The sequence below is a fragment of the Agelaius tricolor genome, unplaced genomic scaffold (genome assembly GCF_023055355.1).
Source record: "Agelaius tricolor isolate 1412-34295 unplaced genomic scaffold, bAgeTri1.0.p SCAF_10, whole genome shotgun sequence".
Taxonomy (NCBI): Eukaryota; Metazoa; Chordata; class Aves; order Passeriformes; family Icteridae; genus Agelaius; species Agelaius tricolor.
The window spans coordinates 20,367,876-20,394,568 of record NW_027269270.1 but is presented as its reverse complement, the minus strand read 5'-3'; the positions used below and the strand labels follow the sequence as shown (position 1 = coordinate 20,394,568).

Below are 26,693 nucleotides of genomic sequence, written 5' to 3'. Positions count from 1 at the left end.
AACATGGCTCTGCTCTGGGGCAGGCATGCTGCCAGTATAGAGCAGCTCAGCAGGACGAGACAGGCACACAGCAAGAACTACTTTTATTGGAAGAGATTTGCATCTACAAAAGAGTGAAAAACAGGTGTAAAATCCACAGTAAAAAGAAGGGGCATGATGAGCTGGCCTGGTCAGCAAGACAAGGTGCCTTCTTCCCACTCTGAGGAGCAGTCAGGCACTGTTTTCTCTCAGACACAGACAGCTGGGGTTTGGGATTGGGTCACAGAGCACCCCAGATTCAAAACACCCAACACAAGCAGGATAAGGAAGTTCAGCACTAACCCCACCTCATCCCCACCAAGCCCAGTGGGGCACAGCCACATCAATGTACCTGCTTGGTGTCACTCTTGCAAGTTCCAAGAAGTGGCCTAACAGCCCCCCAATGTAAAAACTGCTCACTCCCACCTCCTTCAACCTCCTCTCCCGTACCCCAGGCACCCCACCTTCTCACTGGGGTCACTGCCTTAGCCCCTCCACCCTGCACACACAGTCCCAGCCTCCAACATCCCATATGCCACCTCTGTCCAACACCACTCACTACAGGAAGAGGTACAATAATCCCTTTGCACAAGCACCCCAGCCCAAAGGCAACCCATATTTACCCTCCAGCTATTAAGTTCCCACCCCAGCAAGCCAGCTCTATGCCAACCTGTCCCAGCAGCCCCAAGTGAAGAACATCCCTGCCCTAGGTGGGGGGACACAAGTGCTGGTTTGAAAGTAATGCAGGGCCCTTCAGCCCCATGCAGTTCCAGGGATCAGGGGTCCCAGAAGTGCAAGGAAGTGAGTTGTGCCACACTAGAAGGGAAAGGAAAAGGGGCTGCTGTCCTATATTCCTAGCTGGGAAAAATGAAGCTCTTGATTCTACTGAGATCCATTGCAGTATGCAAGAAGCACTGCTTCAGCCCCAGGGGGTCCAGCCAGTCCTCACGGTTGGGGGCTGCATCCCATGTGGGGCCCGCAGTGGCTGAGCAAGCATGGCAGTGCAGCACCGGGGGGGCCGGGAACACGGCGAGTCCAAGAGGGCCAGGCTGGCTGGGGGCTGCACGGGGGGTGGTATGGTTGGATCTCTCACAGGCAGTGGGCACTTTCCGGAAAGGACCATGTGGGAGGTGCCTGTGTTGGGCCAGATCAGGTGCCTTTGGGTAGGACAGGGCCGTCATCACACTGCTCCACAGGTAGAGTGCAGTCGCTGTGACACCTCCACGATGGGGCTCCTTGGTCGTCTCGTTCTCCCCCAGGCAACGGGTGCAGCTGGCTGAGGAGACATTGGGCAGCTCGGGCTGGGGTTGGCCAGGGGCTGGTGCTGACTGGGCATCCAGCTGGCACCTCCCCTCCTCGGGGAACAGCACAGGCCGGGGGGCTGCAGTGCTGACACTCCTTAGGCACACAGACCGGTGCACCACGGCGATGGAGGCGAAGATGGCTGCGAAGCCCGTCAGGTACACCACACCCAGGAGGCAGGCCAGCTAGGGAGAAAGAAGCCAAATGTTAGCCCAGACACCCCCTGCCAGCCATGATGCAGCATGGCCACGATCAACCCAGCAGCCGTGATAGGAAAAAGCATCACCAGCTCCAGGGCTGTATGCCGAGAGCAGGCAGCCACTGCTAACAGTGGGCAGCACACAGCCTGCCCAAAGCTGGGCCTAAATATCACAAACCAAAATGCCCCAGCTAAAAGCCAACAGCTCCTGTTCAAAGCCCTAGCTGGTACCCAGCTGCCTCCATGCCACCACCATGTCCTTGCACCACGACTTATGGGGCTGTGGTCTAGCACAGGACACACTACCCAGCACCAGGCTGCAGTGCCTCAGACAGTGCAGCTGCAAATCAGCATCTTCTGACAGCTTCCCTTTTCAACAGAGAATAAACCAAGATGCTGTTCTCTTGGAAAAGAGGGTTCTGCTCCAAATCCACAGCCTGCTGGGTCCCATCTTCCTGCAATTAGCTGCTCTCCTATGCCCTTACCTTTACCACTTGCTGGTAGAACTGGCCCAGCACATGCTGCCACATGGACTGCTCCATGAGGACACACAGATCTGTGTAGGTGAACCAGCCACGCCACATGCCCTGTTTTTCAGCCACACTGCAAGAAAGAAAAAAAAAAAACAAAAAGGAATGATGGACACGATATGGACCTTCCCCATAAAAGCATTTTCAGCCCAGGCAGGTTTGGAGAAGTCCCTGCTTAAGCTCTGTAGAAAGGAGCTGCAGAGCCTAGCTAAGGCTCAAAGGTGGCCCAGCCTCTTATTGCACTGCAGCAGGGTCATCTCCAAGCAGGGGCAGAGCCAGGCTGCAATACAGATAAAGGGCTCCCCCCACCCTAGACACCTACCGTCCCTCCAGCCAGCTCAGCACTTCAAACAGCTCCCGAGGATCTGTGTAGAGACTCCAGTCCTGCCGGGACAGCAGTTAAAGGTCAGTGCCGTCAGGGCAGGTCACCCAGCACCCAGACACATCTTTCTCTATCCCTTCATGGGAGCATGTGGGAGAAAAACAGAAATCCAGACTCCCCTCGATGTCTCTTTTCCCCTGCTCTGTGAAACAGTTGGCAGCAGTTACAGTTTCACTTACAATGGCGCTCAGGAAGTTCATCTCCAGTGTGTTCATGGTCTGGACGTCCACCTTCCCTGCTGCTCCCCACTCATCGTTGAACACCTCCTCTTCCTCACCCTCATCATACAGATACTTGCTTGCAACCATCTGAAAGCAGCATAAAGGACAGCATCTCAGCCTCCAGCATGCTCACTTCCCGCCATCCAGCCCAGTTACCCCCCTGCCCACTGCTCACCATGGAGATCAGGAAGAGGTCTGAAGAGGAGATCTGCTGGAGGTATTCAGGGTTCCGGTGCCGGAGTCTCTCAATGTAAACCAGGGCCAACATCATGGAGCAGGGCGAGATGCAAGCTTCCCTGTAGGACAGGACAAGAGCCAATGCTACAAACATCCCAGGCACCAGGACACAACTTGGCTGCTCCCTCCCTGTGCAGACAGTAGGAAGATTTAGCAAATTGCTAGACAGATCACAGCCTTGCCAGCTCTGTGCCAGTTGTCCTGAGCTGCAGCAACAGAAAGTGCCAGGGATGCAGGGTGGGGAGCAGAAAGCCCTGGTTTCTGTTCCCAGGCACAGTCAGCTCCAAACTGAGCAGCCCTGCCTGCAGCATGGCATGCTGCGAGGGCTCAGCTGCCAAGAGGAGACTCCAGGTTCAAATCTGGTTACCCAGGGAGCTGCAGATGCAGCCAGTACAGATTCCCAGTAACAAGAGCACATATGCACCCCAGAGAGCAGGATAAACTCGAAGCCAGCTGCATCAGGAATTCACTGTGCCTGCTGTCCGTGACTCCAGCTTCTCTTTGACACTAATCAGGCCTAGGCAGAAAGCCAGTGGCTGGCCCAGGAGACAAAGTGAGTCACAGGTAAGACCAGAGCTCCAAGTTCTGACACAGGACATAAAGGGACAGGTTTTGCTTCTTACCGAGATACGTGAGACACATATTTCTTCTGGAGTCTGCGGATAGGACTGGGAGCCACTTTCTGCAGCAACTCCACAGCAATATCTAGGACAGAAAAGCACCAAAAGAGTTATTGCCATGTGGTCCAGCCCATGCCCACCTTTCCCCTCTCCCTACAAGCCCATTATGTCTTGGTGTTTGCTCAGCCCTTCAAGTTTAAACTAAACTATGAGGTCTTATCAGAGGTCGGGGACAAGTGAGGAACAAACACACAGGGCAGGCAAATCACAGCAGGAAGAGGATGTGAGTGACCAAGGCCCTGCGGCAGTGCCAGATCAGCAGGTCTGTGTCACAGGGAACCACCAGCAGTCAGCTGCAGAGGAACATCCTGCCCTCACCCTGCAAGACTTCAGACAACCCTTCTGGAGGCCTTCTTGCTTCTTGGGCCTGATGTCACACCACATCTTCATGGTGCTTTGCTCCCCTCCAACCACCAGCATCTTCACCCTCCAGATCTCATCAGCACAGATCCAGCTCACCCTACAGCACCCTGAGATGATGGAGTAGGAGGTACCCATGTGACCAGGAGCCTGAAGGCACCAACAGGTACCAAAGCACTGACAGGGTGGAACTGCAGCCCAGCCTGCTTTCCCTGCACTCAGGGACATGCCTCAGCATTCAAGCACAGACACTGACATACTGGCAGATGGCTCCAGCAGCTCCCATCTCACTTCCCTATGCAACAGGACCACCTGGAACATCCCAAGCAGCACCACAGTGGGATGCTAGGCAGGAAGTGCTTTAGACAGGAAAGTTCATTTTGTTTCTGAGCCCTTGGCTGACAGAATTGAGAGCAGAGTTTGTCCCAGCAGCCTTGCATTTCCAGCTACCAGGGGAAGCATCATTGTACCCCTCTTTTCTATGTCTCTCCAGCAACTAAGAGAATGCCTGTACACAGGTGTCCCAAAACAGATGTCATAGTCCTGGGCCTCACTTTTTGAAAGCAGCTGGTGAAGGAAGGCTGTAAAAGCAGAGCAGCCCATGGACGCATTCTCCATGTGCCACTTTTGCCCCCAGCTGCTGGAACCACAGCATTTCCTGAGTGCAAGGCAATCCTTACAGTTAATAGCCCCCAACAGTTTTCCTGCATGACTGTACCCTTTGAACTTCCATCCATGGAACAATCCCACCTTGCACTCTGGTGTAACGTCAGCCTCAAGCCTCCCTCACACTGATTGTGTTGGAACTCGTGACTCCCAGCAGTGCCCAGGCAGCTGGCTGCTCTGCCTGGGGCTGCCCTGGCACCACATGCTCAGCATCTTCCTTCCTCCTCACCAAGGCACATCCCACACAGCCTCCTGGCAACTTTAGACTGTTCCCCTAGCAAGCAGCTCATGGAAATGCTGAGAACTCCACACAGTGAAAGCCCTCTAGCAAACCACTGCATGCCCTTTTCCACTCCTCTCCACCATCATCTGCACGAGTTCTTCAGCCTTAACCCAGCCTTGCCCTTCTGCTCCCCAAAACACTGCAAATTGACAGGCAAAAAAAACCCGTGATTCAGACAAACACAGCGAGAACTCATCATCTTGGTGCTCACAACTAAAAGTTGAACAAAGCCCTGAGTGTTTTGCAGAGCACAAGCAATTATCTAAGACAGCTCTGAGCAAGAACAAGTTCACAACCTGCTCTGCCAAGGAATTCACAAGCAATGTAAAGGACTTTATACACCAGTATAACGATGTCAAAAATGCAACAACAACCAGACAGGACAACAAAACAGAGAACAGAAACCAGGAGGCTCTGGCATCCTGCCCTGCTGTGTCGTACAGAGTGGGAAAGGCTGGGCAGGGGTGGGATTTGGCGCTGGGGAGGTAGCAGGTGACCTATTGGTCTCGGCCCCTTGGGCTACTTCCAACCCCTTTGACTCAGCATTACCATCTGGGGACAATCAGCAACCCACCTGCCACAGGGCTGGAGAGATTATCCAGGCTGCAGTCTTTGTCCCAGCCATAATAGAGCCGCTTCCGCACTCTCTCGCTCAGCTGCTGGTGCCTGGGCAGGAACTGTGGGCACAGAGAGGAACGTGAGGAAGGCCAGAGCACTCCCATACCGCGCCTTCCACCCCACCCCAGCTCAGGGCTACACCGGGCCGGGGCGTGCGGCCACACGGGGCCCCCGGGAGCGGCGGATAGCGGGATCACCTCGAGGGCCTGCTATGAGCAGGCTGGGCCGCGGACACTCACCGTGAACTCCTGGAACCCACTGAGGGAGAAGGCGCCCTCCTCGTCCAGCAGCAGCTCGTCCAGCTCCATCCTGCCCGCTCGCAGGGCGGGGGCTGACAGATCCCCTCCGGCGATACGGGGCCGGCTGTGAGGGCGCGGTGCCGGTCCGCTCCGAGGCCGAGGCCCGGCGCAGCGTCGGGAGCGGAGCCCTCAAAGCCGCTCCCAGCCTGTTGGCCACGGCCCGCCCTGCCGCCCTTCCTGTTCCGGCGCGGGGGCGCGGCCGCTCCCCGCCCCTGCCGCCGCCGGGCGCACGCGCGGCCGGTGTCACCCGGTCCCCCCGCCCGCCTCGGCCGTCCCCGGGCGCACGCGCGCGGCGGCAGCGGCCGCCGGTCCCTCAGGCGGTGCCGCCCGCCCGGGCCGGTGACAGCGGCACCTCCGCCCTCTGCCCCCCCCGCAGCCATGGCGAGCGGCCGCGCAGAGGAGGCGGCGGCGGCGGCGGCCGAGGAGGAGGAGGAGGAGGCGGCGGCGGCAGCGGCGGCGCGTCTGGCGGCGGCGCTGCGGCAGCGGCTGCGGGGCTGGGAGGCGGCGCTGGCGACGGCGCAGCGGCTGCTGGTGTGGGAGAGGCCGCTGCACAGCCTGGTCACCGCGGCCGCGCTCGGCGGGGCCCTCTGGTGAGCTGGGGCGGGAAGGGGGACCGGGAGCCGTCGGTGCCGCCCGTCCGGTTGGTGCCCGTGCCCGCAGCGTGCCACGGCTTCGGGGGCCGCGGCGATGTCCCTGGGTTCCGGCGGCGTGCGCTCCCGCAGCCCGCACCGCCGTGGGGTATACACGGCCGGGAGTAGCCGCGCTGTTTTCCTCTGACAGGCATAAACAGGCCCCTCCCTGAAGGGAGAAAGTGCCAGGAGGATTTGCCTTGTCCCGCGATAATAAAATGCAGATGGGCCCAACTGGAGCCTCGCCCGGGCACGTTTCTGCTTAATTTTTGCATCCGTGTTTTTATCAGTTCGTTTCACTCGGTAACTGCGGTCAGAGAGCTCTACGGCCTCCTGCATCGGCAGCTGCCCTGGGGCGTTTTATTTAAACCCTTCTGCTCGGTAATCTTTCCCGGGAGGTGCTGATTTCTCACTCGGCTTGGGCGCGACAGCATTCCCCCTTTCCTGTTTTCCCTTCTCTGCCTCTTCGGCAGGGCAATGGGGAGATGAGAGTGTGAGTGGCAGAGCCCAGCTGTGGATGGGAATGAAAAACATCCTGTTTGTTTGTGTAAACAGTGAGTCAGTTTTACTGATGAAAATGCTCTCGGCCAGTGGCCTTCCCAGCAGAAAAGGTCAGAAGTGGCCAGAATTAAATGTTGGTTGCAGATGAAAATAGGAAGGGGCAGATTCTGGAGTTAGAGGAGGGAAAAATAAGTGACAAAACAACCTTCAAAGTCTCTCTGATGAGGCAGCTTATGTTATGTTCCCTCATCCCTACGATTATCAGAAGTGTACATGGTAGCTAGACGTAAACTCTTGGACTACTCTACCAGCTGAAAAGTGAGAGCAGAGCTATGAAGTGAGACAGAGGGGGAGAGGTACAGGTGGTAGGGGAGATGGTAGGGATAATAGACAATGACAGTGTGAAAAGGTAGAGAAGAACAAAGAGTGTCCAAAATATGGGACAGCAGAGAGAGATTTAAATAGAGGAAGAAAAATAATTTAGGGTCTCACAGAGAATTCAGCCAGCATCTTTTAACTGCAATACATAAATGAGATGGAATAGGAAATTCTTCCAGAGATGATGTGTTAAGCTACAGAATTGCTGTTCAACGAGGAGTACAAATGTCATTGTTTAGGTCATTAAAGGTCCTGTAAGCCCATGGAAAGTGCAGTTTTTGTTCTGTGTGTGCCCAGTGAGGCACACTTCACTTCCAGTTTTCCACCTGTGACTTGGTGGGAACACCTCCCTGCTCTGCACTGTGAGATTCTGCCTGACTACAGTCATTGTTCAGTATATTTGTCATTAGTTACTGGCAAACACTCACTGAGGAGGAGCAGGGTAAAAAAGCAAAACTGCTCCTCCTTTCTGGAAAGGAATATTCATTAAAGAGATCAAGGTGAATGCATTTCCCTTGTATTTTTTTTTTTTTTCTGAGTGAGTTAAAAGCAGCTCTTCTGAACTAGAGAAAAGGATGAATGCAGGCAGCCGCTGCTGGCACAGGTGGCACCCTGGCACCTTTGTTGTCAAATCTCTGTGGAGTGGACAGATAAACTCTTTGAGTGGCATTGCACAGCTGTGTGTGAGTAGTATTGTGTGAGCTGACAAGTGGCTTGAGCCGGTGTGTGGATGTGGGATATGAAAAGTTTTATGATAAAGTCAAGTGAGCACCTAAACCATTTAAGTGCTAGCTAGGCTCTGGTCAAACAGGGAGAGGTTTGTGATAAGAGAATCGGCACCTGGGATGGCAAGATGCAGTACCTACCTGCATGGAATGCTGGACCTTGCCATCACAAATGGGATGTAGGTTTTCAGCAAACAGGCTGAGTGGCAAACAGTTTTCTGCTACAGCAGTTTGTCTTTATGTTATCTAGAGCCTCCACCTTGAGGCTTTGGAGGGACCTGTACAAGTGAGCATTAGCTTTGTTTTGCAGCCTAGGGAGGAGCTCAGAAGCAAGGAAGGAGAGCACTGGAAGATGGCAGGGAGTCAGCTGCCTGGTGGTGGGCAAAGGCACCATTTGAGAATGTGCTGTGGTGTGGGTGGGTGTCTGCAGAGTACAATGCTTGCTACAGTGGCCCATAGCAGTTGGGCATTTCTGCTTTGAGCTGTATCTGTTTGCTCACCAAGAACAGTAATTCACTGCCTTTTGCCTATCTAACAATTTCTGTTTCGTTTCTAGGTTGTTTTCCTCCACCTCCCTGAGACCCCTCTTTCTCCTCAGCATGTCCCTTCTTGGCATCCTCTTGTTGGAGAAGTGGAAACCCAGGTTCCTGTTTGATTTCTCAGGTATGTGATGACTAGCACTGTAGATAGTGTCATGGTTCTAGTGTTACCAGCTGCTGGGCTATGCCTTTGGCCCTTCCTGGGCTCTCTCAGCAGTCATGTAAGCCCCATTCCTCCTTTCACTGCAGGCCCAGGTACTGGTGCTGCCTCTTATCCTTTTGTGTCAGAGTATTAGGATGTATCCTAATACTCTGGGCATGGAGAATTGCTCCCAGTGCTGAGAAATTCTGGGAGTGGCTAATTTTGAGAGTGACTAAGGGGCCCAGCTAGCTTGCCAGGGAAGCTAATGACAGGGATGATGTGTTTCTGCTGTGTCCCTTCTCTTCTGAAAATGTGGCAAAAAGATAATTTCAAGTCTGAGCACTTATAGCCAGCTGAGCTGAGGGAAGGAGGGAAAGGAGGGGAGTGAAGTGCATTGGTTTTACTTAGGTTCAATGTGGGCTTACACCCTGAAAGAAGCAGAGCAAATGAGAGCCACTTCTTGTGGCAGGTAGCAGAGTGGATGATGAAGTCTGACAGCAACAACAGTTAGTGTATTGTACCTGTACTGAACAGCATCTGATCTCCAGCTAATCAGTGAGTCTGATCACCTGTCTTATCTTTCCCTTTTATTGAAGGGTCTGTGCCAACATTAGACACAAAAGCGGCAAGAGGAATGGCCTCATAAAGATGGTAGACGTGGACTGGCTGCTGTCTGCTTTGAGTGCCTCCTTATTTAGAGTTTATTAAATGACAGAACCCAGACCTGCCTACTGCATCTACTGCTACTGTTCAAAGGCAGCTCAGGGCCCTCCATCCCTGCCTCTCTACTCTAGGGAGAGTTTCTGAATGAAAGCCCCTCTATATGTGTGTTTGTAAGGTGCCCTTTATTTGACCTAAAAGGGAACTGACTTAAAGGGTGCTTTCACAGAAATCCTGATAAGATTAGTATGTTACAGCTGTAGTCTTGAAACTGTTTGCTTTGTGTGGTTCAGGTAACCAGGCAGTTAAACTGGACTGGCCAATTTAATTTCCTGCTTATTCACATTATTTTTTTAAGGGAATAGTTTAAAGCCAACCCAAACCACCTCTCTTGAAACATGTCCAGAAATGCAAAAGCCTGGTGTCCAGTACAGAATGGTGTCATTGAGGCAGGTGGGGGTGGAATCATTCCAGCAAGTACTTGGCCTGTAAAAGTTGTGTTGTCATAGAAGAAATAGGAAATTCATACTGAAATCAATTTATATGAAGCAGAGCCATGAAGAACAAAAAAGAAAGGCAAACAAAACAGCAACACCAGGGATTAGGCTCATCCTGTGCTACCAGCTCTGCTAGAAGTCGGTGCACATCCCACTGCACCTCTCCTCAGTGTTCTTCACATTTTTCACACCTTCCTTCTTTTCTGCTGCAGAGAACAGGGACACCTTTCTGATGTGCCTGTTTAGGTCACAGCCCTGATTTTGACATGATCCGCTGGACCATGCTTCCTTTGCTTCCACGAGGAAGGAGTGGTGCTCTGCATTCCTGAGGGGCCTCCCATTGAATTGGTACTCCTGAATACTTAGGGGCTCTTGTTTGGCTCCCACTTCCTGCTGAAGCAGAGCTGCACCTTTGTGGCTTACCTCCTTAGTGCCTCCTGTTAGTCTTTTCTGGAGTTCTGGGAGGTGGATCAGTACCATACGTACAAGAGTCAGCACATACATATGAACCTCAGCTTGTGACAGTTGTGTATGTCTCAGATGACTGCTTATAAGATGACTTCTGAAGGAATGCTAAAACCTCAGCATGTATTTTGCAGTTACTCACACACTGTGATCAGGGTCACGCTAACAGCATGAAAATGTGCAACTTTTTTAGGCCCTTTCAGAAGGGACTGCGTATTTTCAGCTCCCATGCAGAGTAGTTCCTCAATATCTACATGGAGTTCTACTTAGATACTATTTAAGAACTTAGGAAGCATCTCCAGTTTCACCTGAAATGAGTATCAAGTAGGGCTGTTTTGGTAGCATTGCTGTTTGGCTGCTGTGTTTTGATCAGTGCAGGAGAGAGCAGTGTGGAAGAGCTCTAGCAAAAGTTGTGTTGCAATTGAATGCTAGTACTCCTTAAAAAGGGCCCCTGCTTTCTAGCTGAAGTTTACACACAGATGAAGAATGTCTCTTTTAGAAGCATTGAAAACCTGTAAGAGCCAAGGAATCCATCAACAGTAATTTGTCAGTACCAACATGTAACCTAAACTCCTGCATGGCTTTCTGATCTCTCAGAAGAATCTGGTGTATGTCAAGTGATTTGTATTAAACCACAGTCCAGTGAAACAATGACAGAAATATTTCAGCCAGTTATTGATAATCTGAGGCCAGCTCTGGGTGTCCTGCTTACCAACTTAGTTATACTGGTGCTTGACAGTATTTCAGCACAGGTTGGAGTTAAGCCTTAACTGAGGGAACATTGCCTTTTGGAAATGCTCTAGGTTTTTTGGGATTGGGCTGTTCTTACAACTGGTCTAAGACTCCAATGCTTTGAGATGGCCAGCAGGCAGACTGCTCTACTACAGGAAGCAACATACTGTTGATCTGAAAGACAGCTTGTGTTTTGCCAGATAGCTGAAATCACGTGAAGACCCTGCAGCCTGCTGAAATGTTCTGCTCCCCAAAGTGTCTCTGAAACCTTCAGGATCAACTGAGAATTGTTTCACTCCTTCTGCTGGCGTATTTTGGATGGATTGGATGATTGCAGCCACTCAAGAGGAGTGGGGTTCCTGTGCCATCCCACTTACTGTGTTGCTGGCACATCTGTCCAGCAGAGGTGGAGAGCATCCCAGCTCCTCATTTGGTACACTGTACAACTGGTGTAGCCAGCCCTCACAGACTGGCCAGTGCCAGATGTAATGTATTTGGTGATTTAGTGTAGGTGATGGATGAGGCTTAGAGATAGAGCTGGATTTCTGTGTGCTGCGGTTAAGCAGCTTTAGATTCCTGAGCACAATAACAAAGCACAGCAATGGCGGTTGCAGGAGGGAAGCAGCTGCCCTGTGGGGGTGGAGCTGCCTCCATCACATTCACACTGCAGCTCAGGCTCCCCTGTGCACTGCCCCAGCCGCCATGCCAAGTGCTCGTGGGCAGAGGAGCGGATGGGCAGCCCAGTCTGAGAGCAGTGGGCTCCTCTTGTCAGGCCTGATTACTGGAAATCTGGGTCACGCTCTCAAAGAATCGCCTCCTCCCCGGGTGGTTGGCCTCCTGCTCCACTGCTGAGCCGGCTGGTGCAGTGCCTGCAGCGGGAGGAGGAGTCTGGCAGACTTGGCCCAACACCCTGTGTCTTGGGAGAACAGTGGCAGGGCTGCTACAAGCAGTTAGGTCTCTTCTGTGGCTTGAGCTGGGTGGAGTCTGAAGTCTCACTGGGTGCTTGCAGTGATGGTTGTTCACATCTTTGGTGCATTTCCCTGAGGGAGTCGCTGCCACTCTTGGGCTTTGTGCCTGGCTGGTGACTCCAGGGAGGATTCAAACCCCTTTCTGTACACATTGCATTTCTTTACCCCATTTCCAACTATATGTCTAGTCTCTGAGGTTAAACTCTCTTCCTTTATTTTAGTTCTGTTCACATGGTGACATGCAGTGTAGGGGACAGGGTTAGGGTTATAACCTCATGCACCAAGTTTGCTGCTGGTCAGACAGCATCACAGATATATCAGTCCCTGCCAGCTCTAGGACAGTAGGCGGACAGGAGGGTAGAATTCAGTGAGCTATCAGAGCATGAACAGGGCATTGTTAAACACAGGAGACTTACAAAGACTGTGTTGATAGAAGAGCTTTGGTTGAGCCCTGTACATCCTGAGATACCAGTCAGCTTGATATCACAGATACCCAAATCTGTGAGCAACCAGGCTGATGAATTTCAGTTGTTGAAATTGTTTTCAGTTGTAGAAATTTTTTTTCAGTGTATCTAAAAGCAGAGCATAATCATACATGACCTCTGCTATTGAAACAACACTCCTTTTTTCAGTACTGCATTAGCTAAGTCCCTGTTTGATCATCACTGGGTGCAGTGCAGAGGGGAATGGATAAGGACAAGGGAAAGGCTCTCCCAGAGTGACGGACCTTAGGAGTATAGTTGTATCTGTGTCTGGCACAAAAGGCTGTCAGGGGACATAAAAGAGCCCTAAAATTAGAAAATTATGCACAAGACTGCTATTTGTTACTTAATTCCATGGGAGAGGATGGAGACAACAGGGACATCTCTGGTATTTGTACATAGCATTCTGCCAAGGACTGGGCCTGGTCAGTGGGAAATTCAGCTCAGACCTCCTGGTGCCATGTTTAGCTCCGAAATGGAAGCTGAAGCTTTGCCCAGCTCCAAAACTGTGCTGGCTGTCCCCTTTGAATGACAAGTGCTGGCACCCACTGTGGGAATGGCACTGCCTAGACATGTGGGACACCAGGAAAAGCTGCATGATCCCTGGAGCAGACAGCCCCATGTAAGCACCACGGTACACATATGAGTGCCCTGCTGTGTGTGTGTTGGGCTGCAAGGTGTGCTGGGGTGCCCAGAGACCAGTGGCTCTGCTGCTCCAAGTCTCCAGGCACACTTGGTTAAAGCCTCCTCGGCTCAGGCTCCAAGCCAGCGATTCCTGCTTGCATGAGAGCACAAAGAGGGTCCCCAGGGTGCATCCAGAGCTAAGGATGATACATCTGCAGCTCTGCTCTGTTCAACTGGCAAAAACGTCGGGTTGTATTTTTTACTTGGCTGACTAATCTGCTGTGTTCTCTCTACAGCACAGCCATCAGAGGAGCCAGGAGGAGAGAGGTAAGCTCACAGATGTGTTCCTTGGTGTGGGGATAGTGGGGAAGCCTTAATTTAGTATGATGATCTCACCTGTCCTTTTTTCCTGTTGTCAATAAACTGCATGGCTCCTGCTGTGAAACATTGCTAGTGACTTCCGCACTGGTAGCTGCTTATCAGCTCAGGAGCCACAGTTTGGGACTCTGGGGAAAGCTAGTGTTCTTTCAGTAGCAATAAAGCTCAAGTACTTCTGATGTTAGGAGTTCTTAGGTTTCTTCCCTGGATCTGTCCTGAGCTATTTTAAGAGTCCTCCAGAGAGGAGATCACTGAGACTGACTTCCAGAGGCTGAACGTGCTCTCTCTGGTGGTGTGGCTTGCATCCTTGGCCGTGGCTGTAGGTCTGAGCACTGCATTCTGCCTACCTTGGACTTGGTGCCAGAGGAGGCCACATGACTAGTTCCACCTCCAGTGCTTCTGTCTGCGTGGCTTTGAGTAAACTGCTTTGCATCTTGGGCTTGTGGCATGGTATCTGTTGCTGCTTTGCTCAGGTGTCTCTTGACTTTCTTCCTGATTGAAGGGAAAAACTGTCTCTAAATCAAGCATCTTCCATAGTTCAGTTGAAAATGCAGTCAGTATTGTCAAGCTTTGGTAGGGAACTCTGCTTCCTGGTGCTGCTGTTCCCTTCCCCCAGGAAAAGACCATGTTCAAAGATTGTCTTCTTGCTCTTGTCTGTCTCTAGTGAGGGGGTGACTTCAGGGGCACAACCTCACCTGCTCAGTGTCCCTGAGCTGTGCCACTGTCTGGCAGAGAGCTGGGTCACCTTCAGGCTCTACCTGCAGGAACTGCTACAGTACAAGCGGCAAAATCCTGCCAAGGTAAGCTGGAGATACCTACTCTTCTGTGCAGGGGCTTTTATTTCCATTACTTGTACCTTAAGAAATGGAAGAATGTAAATTCAATATTTTTACAATTGCTATGCCTGTCCAGTATTTGCTGTTCGTTCCTTGCAGATTCTATGCCATGGGAAGTTTAAATAATGAGTAATTGACTTCCAGTATTTGTAAACTGGAGCTGAACTTAACCTTTCCTGTGAATGGCTTGCTGTATTTGATTTCATTTCTTAGTGTGCAAAGGAAACTCTTAGATTGGGACTGGGGAGAAAAAAAGGGAAGCCTACAGTCTCTGGCCCTTTTATGAGCTCCATTCTTAAGCTGGTCCTATTTCACTAGCCAGGGTTGTTGCTAGCAAAGTCCAAATGCAGCGCTGTTTCTGAGTGCATGGAAACTTGTCATTAAATATGTTCTAATGGCTGTGATGTGTTGTTTGGAAAGGATTTATAGACAGGAACTGCCTGAGCATCACAAAAAATAGGACAGACCAACCACTAGGATTGTGTCAGGCTTCCTGGCATTCAGTGTGCTGAAAGGAGTGGGTTTCTAACCCTGCTTATTGCTCCTTTTCTGTCTCAGCCACAGGGAGTAGAAGACCAGGTCCAAAGATGCTCATAAAGAATTAAATCATTGGGAGCAAAGCCCATAGAGGAACCTTAGCTTTTGCAAACCCTCTCCATTATGAATTGAACTCTTAATTGCAGGATACAGTCCATATCTGAACCCAATGCAGATTGTCTATTCTCATTTCCCCCAGCCTGCCCCCAGGCGAATGTAAGACAAGCCAAGGGCTGCACCATTGTACTTCACTTTTTCCAGAGGAGAAGGGTCCTGGTATGATGGGAGCGTGGGCTCTGCTAGCTTCTGCCAGCTGGTTTATGGCACAGCATCTGGTGACTCTGTAACAGGTTCCTGTCTCTGCCAGGACAGTACAGTTTTCTCCTGAAGTGCTGAGCTCTACAGAGAGATGTACAAGTGGCAATTTGCAATATCCCATCATATCCTCAAGGAATGTAATTTACTTCATAAAGAACTGTCTGAGAAAGTTTTGATTTTTTTATTGGGGCATTGGGTTACCTTGGTCATCCAGCACTTGAATCTCTAATGCTTACAGCTTAACCCATCTGAGCTGTCCGAGTTCTGACTGTCAGCACCTGAATGTACTTGCTGCAGAGCTGGCTGACTGAGTTGGATAGGGCCATCCCTCATGTTGCACTAAGTGGGTTTCTGGCATGGGTTGCATAGATCTATCTCTGCCTCTTGTCACTTCTGTTTGTTCCTCTCTCTTCCTTCAGTTCTGCATGAGTGTCTGTTCAGGCTGCCTGATTCTGGCTGTAGTTGGACACTATGTTCCAGGCATAATGATCTCCTACATCATTTGTGAGTATAAGCAGCGCTCTTGTCTGAGTTAAGCTGAGACATGACCTAACTGTGCTGTTGATAGGCTGGTAAAAGCAGATTTGTAGTTTTCTCGAGGGGATCTATGCTAGATGATGAATCAATTTACAGGGGATGTGTTCCAGGAAGTCTCTGTAAGCACGTGCATGCAGTACGACTGCAAAGGCAGGAGAGGGAGCCGTGACTAAAACATTGGCGCCCTCTGTTCCCCACTGCTGAGGCTGTGCTGGCCGAGGCTCCAGGGAAGCAGGAAGTTACAGTCTCAGTTCCTGAGGTGGCAAATCCATATTGAGAGTGTTGTTAACAAAGCTGCATGTTGGGTAAATAGACCTTTTCCACTGCATCATGAGTCCCTAATAGCTCTGCTCTGGTGCTCTGCTGCGAGTGCATCTACACATGAGCTCAATGCAGCTACCCATATAGAAATTTTGGTAATACTTAGTTTTAATTATCATTTTAGGGTTTCTTTTGCATGTTGGGTCTGGGGTGCAGTGGCTGAAGAGCTTATGCTTCATCTTAACATAAATCTATATTCTATCTAAGATTTGGCAGTAAAACCTAGTTAATCAAGCAGCTTTCCAATGAGTAAGAAGAGCCATGGATGAGGATTTTTAGGCAGTCAGATGGGAAAAAACATGCCATTGAAATATGTTTCCCTTGAAGACTTTCTCAGTGGCACCACAGGAAGAGTTGGGTTGTGATTGATCTGTCTCTCACACTGCTGCATTCCATGTCCACAGTGCTCAGCATTCTGCTGTGGCCTCTAGTGGTCTACCATGAGCTGATCCAGAGGATGTACACGCGTTTGGAGCCTGTCCTGATGAAACTGGACTACAGTATGAAGGCAGAGACGCTGCACCACAAGCATGAGAAGAAGAGTAAGGAACCACCTTCTCTAGCTTTTTTTGGTGCTCTATTCCTAGGGTGGAGCCATAGCAGAAGGACAATAGGGGACCATGTCTGCCAACACTGTGTGGTGACAGGCTGCAGGGGAGCAGGGGTGGAAACTTAAGGGTTATGTGGAGAGCAACTGTGTGCTCCCAGATGATCCTGAGAACAGCACACGAGAGCAACAGATTATGCTTGTCTCCAGGAACCCTGTGCACTTTCACAGGGGAAGTAGGGGATAATGGTGTATAAAGGCAGAAAATTCCTTCAGTGTCATATAAAGCCTTTCTTCTCTTTCTCACAGAACGACAAGGGAAGAGCGAGCCTGCAGCAGGTGATGAGCCAACAGCAGAGACAGAGAGTGAGAGCGAAGCAGAGCTGTCAGGCTTCTCCCCAGTGGTAAGAATTCAAAGAGCTTAGCAGGAGCCAGTCCCTCCTCTCTGGTCTATTGCAGCTTAAGAGCCAAGGGGTGGTCTGAGTACAACAACAATGATAACACACAGCAGAGCAATAAATCACTTCTTTGCAGAATTCTAAGGGGAAAAGGTCATGTGTTTGATGAAGGCCATCGTCTCCAATCTGGGTGCTGAGAATTTGGTGCCACAGAGCTGATGATGCCATAGTAGGGCAGGGCCAGCCATGCCCCAGCCTCGTGCTGACCTCAGAATTACTTTGATGGTCTTGCTTCATGCTCAGAAAATGTGAGTGTCTCTTGAAGAAATGAACTTCCCTGCTGTAATGTGGAGAGGTTCCTCAAAACCGGAAAAGGGAGTTGAGCAGCTCTAGTGTCTCTCACACAGTTCTCTGCTTTCAGACAGATTATGTATGTGTGACCTTTCTATATTTGCACCACAGAAACAAACCAAGCAGCAGCTCTGGGCATGTAGCTGGGCTGTGAGGTGGGAAGTTTGTTTCCAAAGGAATGTGGATACTTGAACCACTGCTACTTGTAGAAGGCTTTGTTGCACTCTGAATGCAAAAGGGAAGGGGTGTTCTCCTTGGTGATCCCAGGAGAAGAAGAAGGATCAAAGCCTTCTGAGACTCCTACAGTCTCATCCCATCTTGTGCTGCCTCTTTTGTGTTCTTCACTGAGAGCAGGCAAACCTTTGGGCAGTGATTTATTGCAGGAAAGCCCATGAGCTGAGATACCCTTCCCTCCAGTGCAGGGAGCACTTTGCCAGCATACTGTCCCTCCAGCGATGACTTCTGCCTGGAAGGTCTGGAGATGCCCATAGGCAGCATGGGTACTTAGACAAACAGGAATTTGTCTCTCTGCCTTCATCCCATGCAGGTGGATGTGAAGAAAACTGCCCTGGCACTATCAATCACAGATTCTGAGCTCTCTGATGAGGAGGCTTCTATCCTGGAGAGTGGGGGCTTTTCTGTTTCAAGGGCTACCACCCCACAGCTGACGGACGTTTCTGAAGGTACATAATGGGACACCTTGCTGCCCCCTTATCCTCGGTATTTTGGCCCAGAACAATGGGTCATACAAATGGGAGGACAGGGAGAGAACCCAGCTATTTGCATGGGAAGAGCATTGAAAGGAGGAAGGAAAAGCAGTGCAGCATGCCCTGACTTCATGGCTCATCATAAGGGGATATCAGCCTCTAATTATTGCCCCACAATGCAATGTAGTCTTGTGACTCCAACAAGGGAGCAAGGCCACCCACAAAGTATCACAGAAATAACTGAATAGAATAATCACACACAGATATATATGATGCTGGGTGAAACAGGTCAGACTTACTAGCTCAGAGAAGGACTGGTTAATGGTGAAGAACATGGAGGTAACCACTCAGTGGCCACTTGGGTGTCTGGGAAGGAGCAGGCAGGTGATGTAAGCACAATTTCCCTGACCTTTGGGAATTTTAATGGGAGGCTCTAAATGCAGAGAGCGTGAGCTGGAGCAGGAAGTCCTCTCTAAGCACAGAGCACATAGAACAGGATCACAAAAGAAACATTACATATGAATCATGCCACTGGCAGACGGGAATAACTGCACACCTCTTCCTGCTGTCCTCCGAAGACGGGGAAGGTACCTTAAAGTCAGCTGCGGTGTGTCAGCTGGGGAAGGCGGGTGGGAAGTCAAGGTGAGGGAACATGTACCTTAATGCTGGTGCCTTTCAGACCTGGATCAGCAGAGCCTGCACAGTGAGCCAGAGGAGTCATTTTCCAAGGACCTGGCAGAGTTTCCATCCGTGGAAGAATATCATTCCAGAGACCTGGGACCACAGAGTGATGAAGACGCGTTTGGTGTGCCTCTGGGTCCTGAGCTTGCCCACGCTGCCTGTGAGCTGGACTCAGCAGACAAAGAGGCCACGGACTCTGACCTCTCCATCCTTCGCCTCGCGTCTCCTCTCCATTTTGTAAATACGCACTTCAATGGGAGCGGGCAAGCGGCAGGAGGCAATGCAGAGCCAAAGACTGTCCCTGCCCCAGGCCTGGGCATCTGCATTAACACGCTTAGCGAGGAGATCGTCACCACTGCCATCACCACAGCAGTGCAGAATACCCTCTCTGCCCTCCTGCAGTCCTCAGAGGCCAGCGAGGGACCCCCCCTCTCCGAGTTCCTCCCCACAGAGCCTGAAGAGAAACTGAGCTTCCAAGCACACCTGTCAGAGAGTGAAGTGGTGGAGACAGAGACAGAAGCTTCACCGGAGGATGAGGAGGAAGCAGATGACTTTGAGCTACTGGATCAGGGGGAGCTGGAGCAAATGGATGTAGAGCTGGGGTTCGGAGAGGAGCAGGAGGCACAAGAGGCTGCTCCGTCTCCCTCCTCTCCCATGCTTGCTGAGCTGCCAAAGCAAGGAGATGAGGAGGAGGCAGTGATGACAGCAACATCTATGTCTTAGGTCTTACCTGTGCTCCCCCTTTTCCTCCATCATCACTGGAAAGAAGGAAAAACTCACACAGTGAACGTGCAGTGGGTTTTTAGATGTTTGTGTTGACTGGGATGGAAATGCATCAGTGTTAATGTGCTGTGTCTGGAATAATGAATCCTTTCCATCCTTCTAGAGCCTGGCCTTCACTGGCTGAGCAGGAGGCCCTGCAGCTGGGGAGGAGCCGGCTCCTAGAAGCCTTATGCCACAATTGAAACACCAACCCCAGCAAACGCTTCCTAGTAATGGTGCAGTATTTCGGTCTGTCTTCTGTTTGTCTTTTGTTTTGCACGCTGAGTACCGAGCTAGCTGTAGCTGCTGCTAATACCCACATCCCCAGTAGGACATATGCAATCTTATTTTATTGGGTTTTTAAATGGCTAAAAGTGTAAATAATTTTAACTTTCATTGGTTTTGTCTGGGGGGAGGGATGGGGTGCCCAGTCAAATGTGGCTCTCAGGGGCAAGGAAAGGGAAAGGGGTCTTTGGAGCAGAGGATAGCAGTAAAGGGGCAAGGGCAGACGGGTGTTGTGCAAAGAGACCTCTTCTGCAGACTGTTACTGTCTTTTGTGTCACTGCTGGAACAGGGTGTTGGGCGATACCTGCTTTTTTTCCCTGTCTCATTTGAGTTCTGTTACTGGGTGGCTGTGGAGTTGATTTTTTTGCAATCAATGAAATTCACTCCTGGCCCTGTTCAGTACTCCAGTTTTTTGCTGCCGTGGCATCTCTTGCCTTCCGCACCACTGACCGTTCTAGCACCCCATCCGTGCTCTGCTGGGCATCGTAGCATGGCACCTGGAGACTCCGAGGTGACTGGAATAGAGCCAGGAGCTTTGTTACACGGCAGGATCCGTGGCTGGTTTCCCTTGGGGCAGGGGAGGAAGGATGGAGGGATAATTTCAAGCTGTCCCATGGCGGCAGACACTTCTTGCTGGCCTGGCAGGAAGGATGGTTCTGGCCATGGCCCTCGTGGACTCCGCCTTGCCCTGAGCCTTCCCCGGGCGCCGGGCAGGTCTCTGGAGCGGGTGTTCCCGCGGTGCTCCCGGAGGCAGGGCATGCGGAGGGGCGAGGGGCCGCGGGGCGGGGCTGTGCCCGCCGGGGCGGGGCGGTGCCCGGTCCCGCCCCGTGACGCCCCGCCGGAAGCGGGCGCGGCGGGGCCGCCGGTGCCGGTGGCGGCAGTGCCGCCATGGAGTTCCCGGACCTGGGCGCGCACTGCTCCTGGCCCGCCTGCCAGCGCCTGGGTGAGCGCCGGGGAGCCCGGGGGGTGGGCACGGCTCGCACGCCGGCGACACGGCCGCGGCCTTGGGCCTGGGCGGCACGGAGCGGGCAGCCCGGCCTGCGGGGAGGCGGCGGGGCGGCGCCGGGCGCCCGCTCGGCAGCGGGGCTTGAAGGGCGGGACGTGTCGCTCGTGCTGCCCATGGTGGAGGGGTCCCTGATCCTCCTGCTTCCCGCGGGCACCCCGCTAGGGCGGGACTGGCTGTCCGTGCCACCGGGTTTCCGCCCGTGGCTCTGTCCGGGTACGCGGCTCTACCTGGCTGGGCAGCGGCTCTTGCCCGGGATAGCGGGGCAGGGCCCGGACAGGCACCCCCCTGCCGGGCCTGGGTGCTGCAGGCTGGGAAGGCCGCACGCGGCGGGGCCCCTGGGACCCCTCCATACCCCCTAATCCCGGTGGGCGAAGCCCGTAGCGACTGTCACCATCACTTCCCACCGGTTTGAGGCCGGCAGCCCGCGGGGAAATCCGTGTGATTCAGGATGCTACTCCTGATCTCCGGGACCGCACGTTTTGAGGAGGAGCCCTAGTATTTCTGAAGACGTGGCTCTGGACCTGCAGCCCTTTTGTTTTCATGCTGGGGAATGAGAGGTGCGGCTCTGGCTTCGCCGCGGGGTCACTGTTTTGCCTTTGGGAAGTCGGGGAGGCCCCCAGGCTACGGGTGGGCAATGCTGATCTCCATGCTCTCTGCCCATGCCATATCCTGCTCCTAGACTTCCTTCCCCTGAAGTGCGATGCCTGCGAGCAGATCTTCTGCACCGACCACATCGCTTATGCCCAGCACGATTGCACCTCTGCCTACAAGAAGGTAAGTGCAGGGAGCAGATCTCATCCACCCTCCTGCATGGAGATGCTGAGCTTTTCTAGCCACCCATCATAATAATCTGTGGTTACTTTGGTCACTTGAGCAGTTACCCTTGGGATGTGTACCGAATCTGAAGATGTACCTGAAAGCCAGGATCTGCGTCTCAGTGCCAAAAACATCCAACCCTCCCTCTCCCACTGGGTGAAGTGGTTTGGGCATCTCCCAGCCACACCATCTTCCCTTCCCAGAGTGTATGTCTGTGCCTCTGCACCTGCTGTACAAGCTGGTTGGAGGGTCATGAGCAGGATCTCAAACTGCAGCTGAAGCTGTGGAAGCCATGGTAGGCAGGTCCTGAAAGGGAGAGAGATGACTGTGCAGCACTCACGGTTCCCCAGCTACGTGCTCCCAGCTCCCTGTTGTTGTCTCTGCAGGATGTGCAGGTCCCAGTGTGTCCCCTCTGCAACACCCCAGTCCCTGTGAGGCGGGGGGAGATGCCTGATGTTGTGGTGGGGGAGCACATTGACCGTGACTGCAAGTCTGACCCTGCACAACGCAAGCGTAAGGTAGGTGCTGTGGGGCTCTGCCGGGTGAGCTCTGCCAGGTCTCTGACACAGCCTGGCAGTGGGATGAAAACAACACAGATTCAGCCCTGGCACAGGCTGATCCTGGGAGGGTTGGTGAGCTGGAGGCATCCTCAGGGCTTTGTGGAAGTTGTCAGGGGAGAAAGGTGGTGATGGAGTGGGGCTGGGCAGCCACCTGGGACATAAAGATGGTAAACTGTATGCTGCTATTAGGAAAATGCAGTTGGCAATTAGCTACCCCATCTTGCCAGGGGATGAAATTGCTGCAGGGAGCTGGCCCTGCAGGAATCCAGCCCGGCAGCAGCTGGAATGCCCTGGGCTATCACTGCACTGGTATGGAAGGCAGGAATCCCTGGGCAAGGCACTCTTTCTCCTGCTGTGCATTCTGTGGTTATGGAGATTGCTATCTATGGAGACTGAGGCACCAGTGAATTACTAATGAACTATCTAAAGAAATTATTCAGAGACATCTAAAGAAAGTATTCAGAGACAAATATCAGAGCCTTGCAGAAGATAACGCTGGTGGGGAAGGCTGGTCATTGCTCAGGGCCTGACATGGAGAGAAGGGACAGCCCTACAGCATATGGTCCTTTTCAGCACTGCCGTGTCATCTTTCAGATCTTCACCAACAAGTGTTTGAAGCCTGGCTGCAAGCAGAAGGAGATGATGAAGGTGATCTGTGACCAGTGCCACAAGAACTACTGCCTCAAGCATCGGCACCCCCTGGACCACGACTGCAGTGGGGCAGGGCATCCCCTTTCCAAAGCAGGGTGAGGGCCTGAGAACAGACAGGCTGGGAGGGGTGGGGCTGTGTTTGCCAGATTGGTGACAGGGAAGAAGCCCATTGTCTGGGACTGCTGCATTCTGACACTCCGTGCCCTTGTGCCAGGGTGTTCTCCTGCAGCACCAAGCACACCAGTATACACAGTCTGTCCTGCAGCAAAACTGTCAGTACTGCCTGCTGACTGCTTTGCTCTTGCTTCTTTCCCCATCCCCTTATTCTGTAGCCAGTGGTTTCTGCCTGTCCTGGTACAGGGTTTTAGGGGGAGAAGAGCACTTGAAACTCTTGAGAATAACAGCCGCAACATGGGAGGAAGAGGAGCCAGGGACGTGTCTCTCTTATCCAGCTTGATATCCCAAGGTGTTCAATGCCTAGGAATTGCTCATGATGGTAAACAGTTTCTCACAGGTGTCCTGTCTGTCCTAGGCATGCTGCAGTTACCAGAGCCCAGGCATCCTCCTCCAAAATAGTCACTGCATCAAGCAGCGGAGCAGCAGACAGCTCCTCTTCTCTGGCCTGTGCCAGGTAAGGTGGTGGCCTGACTTGTAATTCTGAGGTGGGCATGACCAGGCTCATCTAGGCTCTCTGTGGAATGCCAGAGTCACAACCCCCTTCTTCTTGTGCCTCAGCAGGACTGATAGTCATACTAGGGCTCCCTGCCTTGACAATAATGCAGCTTTTCTTCTGCTTGCAGAGGAGGCAGAGCAGCTGCGTCGCAGACTCGCAGCACCTCCCCTCCAGCTGTCGTGCTGCAGAATGGACTGGTGAGTGGCTTGGCCTGGCCACTTGGGGTGGTTTCTGTGCCCTCTAAGAAGTGACTGTAACAAATGCTTTCTAGCCCACACTTTGTAGGTGACTGTGCTCCCAGCTGTGTCTTCCCTGGCAGACAGTGATCCTGAATGTTCTGTGGGAGATCGGAGCTTGCTCTGGTGCCTGCGAATGACAGCTCTCAGCTAAGCACTAAGAGCTAAGCACTTGGTGCTTAGCTTTCCCCAAAGGGACAAAGTGCACCAGCCATTTTCCTTGGGTGTTGTCTTTCTGCAGTACAAGCAAAGGCTGGAGGAGACTGGAAGTTGCTTTCCACTGGTACTCTTGGCATACTCCTGCATTAGCAAGCAGGATGTGTCTCCTTGGGCAGTGGGAGAGCACTGCTGGTCTGTCCAGAGCCCCAGTTTATCACCTTTTTGTCTGGTCTCCTGGAGAGAGAAGATTTGCCCACCCTTGGCTAGGGAAGACTGTACCTACTACGTGTGCTTCAGGGCTGCTTCCTGCCCCCCAGCCTGGCCAAGCTGGTGACAAGGTGTTTTGTTTCAGAGTGAGGAAGAGGCCCTGCAGCGAGCTCTGGAGATGTCCCTGGCAGAGTCGGCACGCAGCTCAGCACAGCAGCCCAGGTACAGCCCCAAAGCATGTGGTGTGGTGTGTTGTGCACTCCCCTGTGTGTGAAAGGTGCCTGGGGAAGCATCATGTGGCTCTGGGATAACATTCCTCTCAGCACGTGTTTGCATATGATGCCTCTCTGGCTGACAGAGGAAAAAAGGAAGAGTCCAGAGCCAACAGGGAACTGTTCAGCAAGCAAGCCCCAGTCCTAGGGGTGCTGGTAGGGGACAGTGACTGACACACAGAGTAGGGCAAACTATTGTCTGACCACTTGTCAGCTAATGGGTTTGGCTGGAGCATGGTAGGTGGAGTAGGGGTGTTCATGGAGGATACCCAGGAGCTCATGTCCCCAGGCACAGTGCCCAATGCTGCTAAAAGCACCATCTTACTGATTGGACTTAACAGGGCTCTCCTTGGCCCAAATTTCTGGCTGCCAGCCCCAGCTGGATCCTCTGCTCCCTCCCCAGCCCCATGCCTGTTCAAAGTTATCCTCAGTTGCTCCCTGCCTTAAGACATGCTGGGGGTTGGAGTGAGAAGCTGAAACCCAGAAGGGCTCTGAGCACTCAGCCCCTGAGCCTGAGGGAGGCTGAGGCACACAAGGCACCCCTCACTGTCCCAGCAGCACACAGGAGGAGGAGGATCTGGCACTGGCCCGGGCACTGTCGGCGAGCGAAGCCGAGTACCAGCAGTCACAGCGGCAGGTGAGTGAGGCTGTGGGCTGATCCTGGCCTAGCTGTTTGAGGGAGGGGGCTCCCTGGGTTCTGCTTACTCTGGGCTCTGTCTAGCCTGGGTTTCCTCACCAGGAGGGCAGCCCAGCCTGGGGCAGCAGCAGCATCACTGCTGAGCACTCATCTCTGGGAACCTGAGCACTGGATGTGCTCTCTTGTAGAAGAGGGGAAGAAGCCTGCTTGCCCTTGCTCACTGTGTGCTTCTCTGTTCCAGGGGCATGGTTCAAAGCCATCCAACTGCAGCATGTCGTAGGCAGGGGCAGCAGGCTGGGCCAGTGGACACAGGATCCTGCTTGTGACCCGAGGAGTGGCTCTGGCCTCTCACATGGATGCTGTGGGGCTCTGGCCCGGACACTGGTACCAAGAGCCCCTTGCCAAGGACAGCTCATCTCCCTGGGAGCTGTAAGCAACCAAATATACACTGACACTTCAGCCCTAGTACCTATATAAAATTAGTGCAGCAAATTGCTGATGCTCCTGGGGAGGTGAAGAGTGTACGGGATGGGGCTGGGTACACACTGACCAAAGCAAGCAGCAGCCCAGGGTCTGCACTTACCTGCAGTTGCCACAGCCATGTCCCAACACTGCTGGGACTGTGGGGCAAGGGCAGAGCTCTGTGGGGATGTCTCTGCATGCTCAGACACAGAGCTGGGATGTAGCTGCCTTCTGTAGTGGGGGCTGGATTCCATCTCTGGGGAGGGCTGTGCCAGCCCCTCAGCAAAGAGCAAATGTGGCTGGGATGGTCTCTTGCCTGGGCATGGCATGGCTGAATGTGCAGCCTCCCAGCAGTGTGAAAGCAGCCCCCTCCCCACAGCCTCAGTGCCTCCCTGCTGTTTGCATGTACAAGAGCATGTTGGGCCTTACCCTGCTCACCTGGGGCACAAGACCTCTCTGAGAGTGAATGGAGCTCCATTTCCTTTTTTGGTTTAATATAATAAGTAACCTTGGCACTGACTTGAATGGCAGCATCGCTCACATGGGATGGTTGCAGCTGCCTTCCTGCTGCCCTAAACTTAAACAGGGCCCTGTTTAAATGCTGCTGGGGTAAAAATGCCTCTGTTCTTCCAGTTGTGTTGCTGGAGATCCCCTCCTGGACAGCAGTGGCACAGAACCCCTCCTTACAAACAAAGCCCTGAGCCTAGCTAGAGCCTGGTTGGGTGGAGGGGATTTGTCCTGCTGGCCTCTTGTAGGGGGTCTGCAGCCATGCAGAGCTGTGCTGCTTTCCCACCTGCTGCTGCAACCATTCCTGCCTGCAGGGCTGTGCCTGCTTCTGCACAGGACTGGGCTGTCCTGCTCTGAGCAGCTGAGGGAGGGGGGTTCAGGCTGGGTCCAGGGAATGCTGAGACTTGTCAAAGTGCTGCTTGGGAGAAAATAAAAGCATAGTACAAGGTACAGAGGTACCTGAGGGAGCAGTCACTTGGTGTCCAGCCCAGAGTGGGACATCTCTGTGGATGGTGGTTGAAGCGGGGGGCACATAGGGATGAGGGGACACCAGCTGCCCTGCTCTTGCATTGCTGTTGGGGTGCAGCCCCCTGCCAAGCTCAGCCCTTTGTGTGGGGATGGGGCAGGCGCTCACAGCCTGCTCAACCCCTTGCTCACCTAAGCCCAAGGAGCTCAACCTCGTGGCAGAGCTGCCAGTTGACCCAAGGGCATA

At 52.8% G+C, this 26,693-nt stretch overlaps 3 protein-coding genes across 6 annotated transcripts; 2 read left to right on the top strand and 1 right to left on the bottom strand.

Annotated features, from left to right (window-relative positions):
- Positions 1 to 66: 66 nt before the first annotated feature.
- CNPPD1 (cyclin Pas1/PHO80 domain containing 1) lies at positions 67 to 5,958 on the bottom strand. Its single transcript, XM_071435121.1, has 8 exons — positions 5,736 to 5,958; positions 5,453 to 5,555; positions 3,513 to 3,594; positions 2,828 to 2,948; positions 2,611 to 2,739; positions 2,372 to 2,433; positions 2,005 to 2,122; positions 67 to 1,505 (listed from the first exon to the last, which is right to left on the bottom strand). Exons 1-8 carry the CDS (start codon positions 5,802 to 5,804, stop codon positions 873 to 875), a joined length of 1,317 nt encoding a protein of 438 aa, XP_071291222.1. The 5' UTR covers positions 5,805 to 5,958; the 3' UTR covers positions 67 to 872.
- Positions 5,959 to 6,037: 79 nt separating this feature from the next.
- Positions 6,038 to 20,202, top strand: RETREG2 (reticulophagy regulator family member 2). Its single transcript, XM_071435120.1, has 9 exons — positions 6,038 to 6,385; positions 8,585 to 8,691; positions 13,434 to 13,464; positions 14,180 to 14,315; positions 15,626 to 15,710; positions 16,469 to 16,606; positions 16,921 to 17,015; positions 17,908 to 18,043; positions 18,747 to 20,202. The coding sequence occupies exons 1-9, from the start codon at positions 6,174 to 6,176 to the stop codon at positions 19,469 to 19,471; spliced, it is 1,665 nt and encodes a 554-aa protein (XP_071291221.1). The 5' UTR covers positions 6,038 to 6,173; the 3' UTR covers positions 19,472 to 20,202.
- Positions 20,203 to 20,351: 149 nt separating this feature from the next.
- ZFAND2B (zinc finger AN1-type containing 2B) lies at positions 20,352 to 26,455 on the top strand. Of its 4 annotated transcripts, none has more exons than XM_071435124.1 (9): positions 20,352 to 20,738; positions 21,481 to 21,575; positions 22,004 to 22,135; positions 22,772 to 22,923; positions 23,361 to 23,459; positions 23,629 to 23,698; positions 24,249 to 24,325; positions 24,934 to 25,012; positions 25,254 to 26,455. In XM_071435124.1, exons 1-9 carry the CDS (start codon positions 20,684 to 20,686, stop codon positions 25,290 to 25,292), a joined length of 798 nt encoding a protein of 265 aa, XP_071291225.1. In that variant the 5' UTR covers positions 20,352 to 20,683; the 3' UTR covers positions 25,293 to 26,455. The 4 variants fall into 4 exon arrangements, with proteins under 4 accessions (XP_071291225.1, XP_071291224.1, XP_071291226.1 ...); XM_071435123.1 differs by having other exon boundaries at positions 24,931 to 25,012; XM_071435125.1 differs by lacking the exon at positions 20,352 to 20,738 and adding an exon at positions 20,768 to 21,358 and having other exon boundaries at positions 24,931 to 25,012.
- The last annotated feature ends 238 nt before the right edge of the window (positions 26,456 to 26,693 follow it).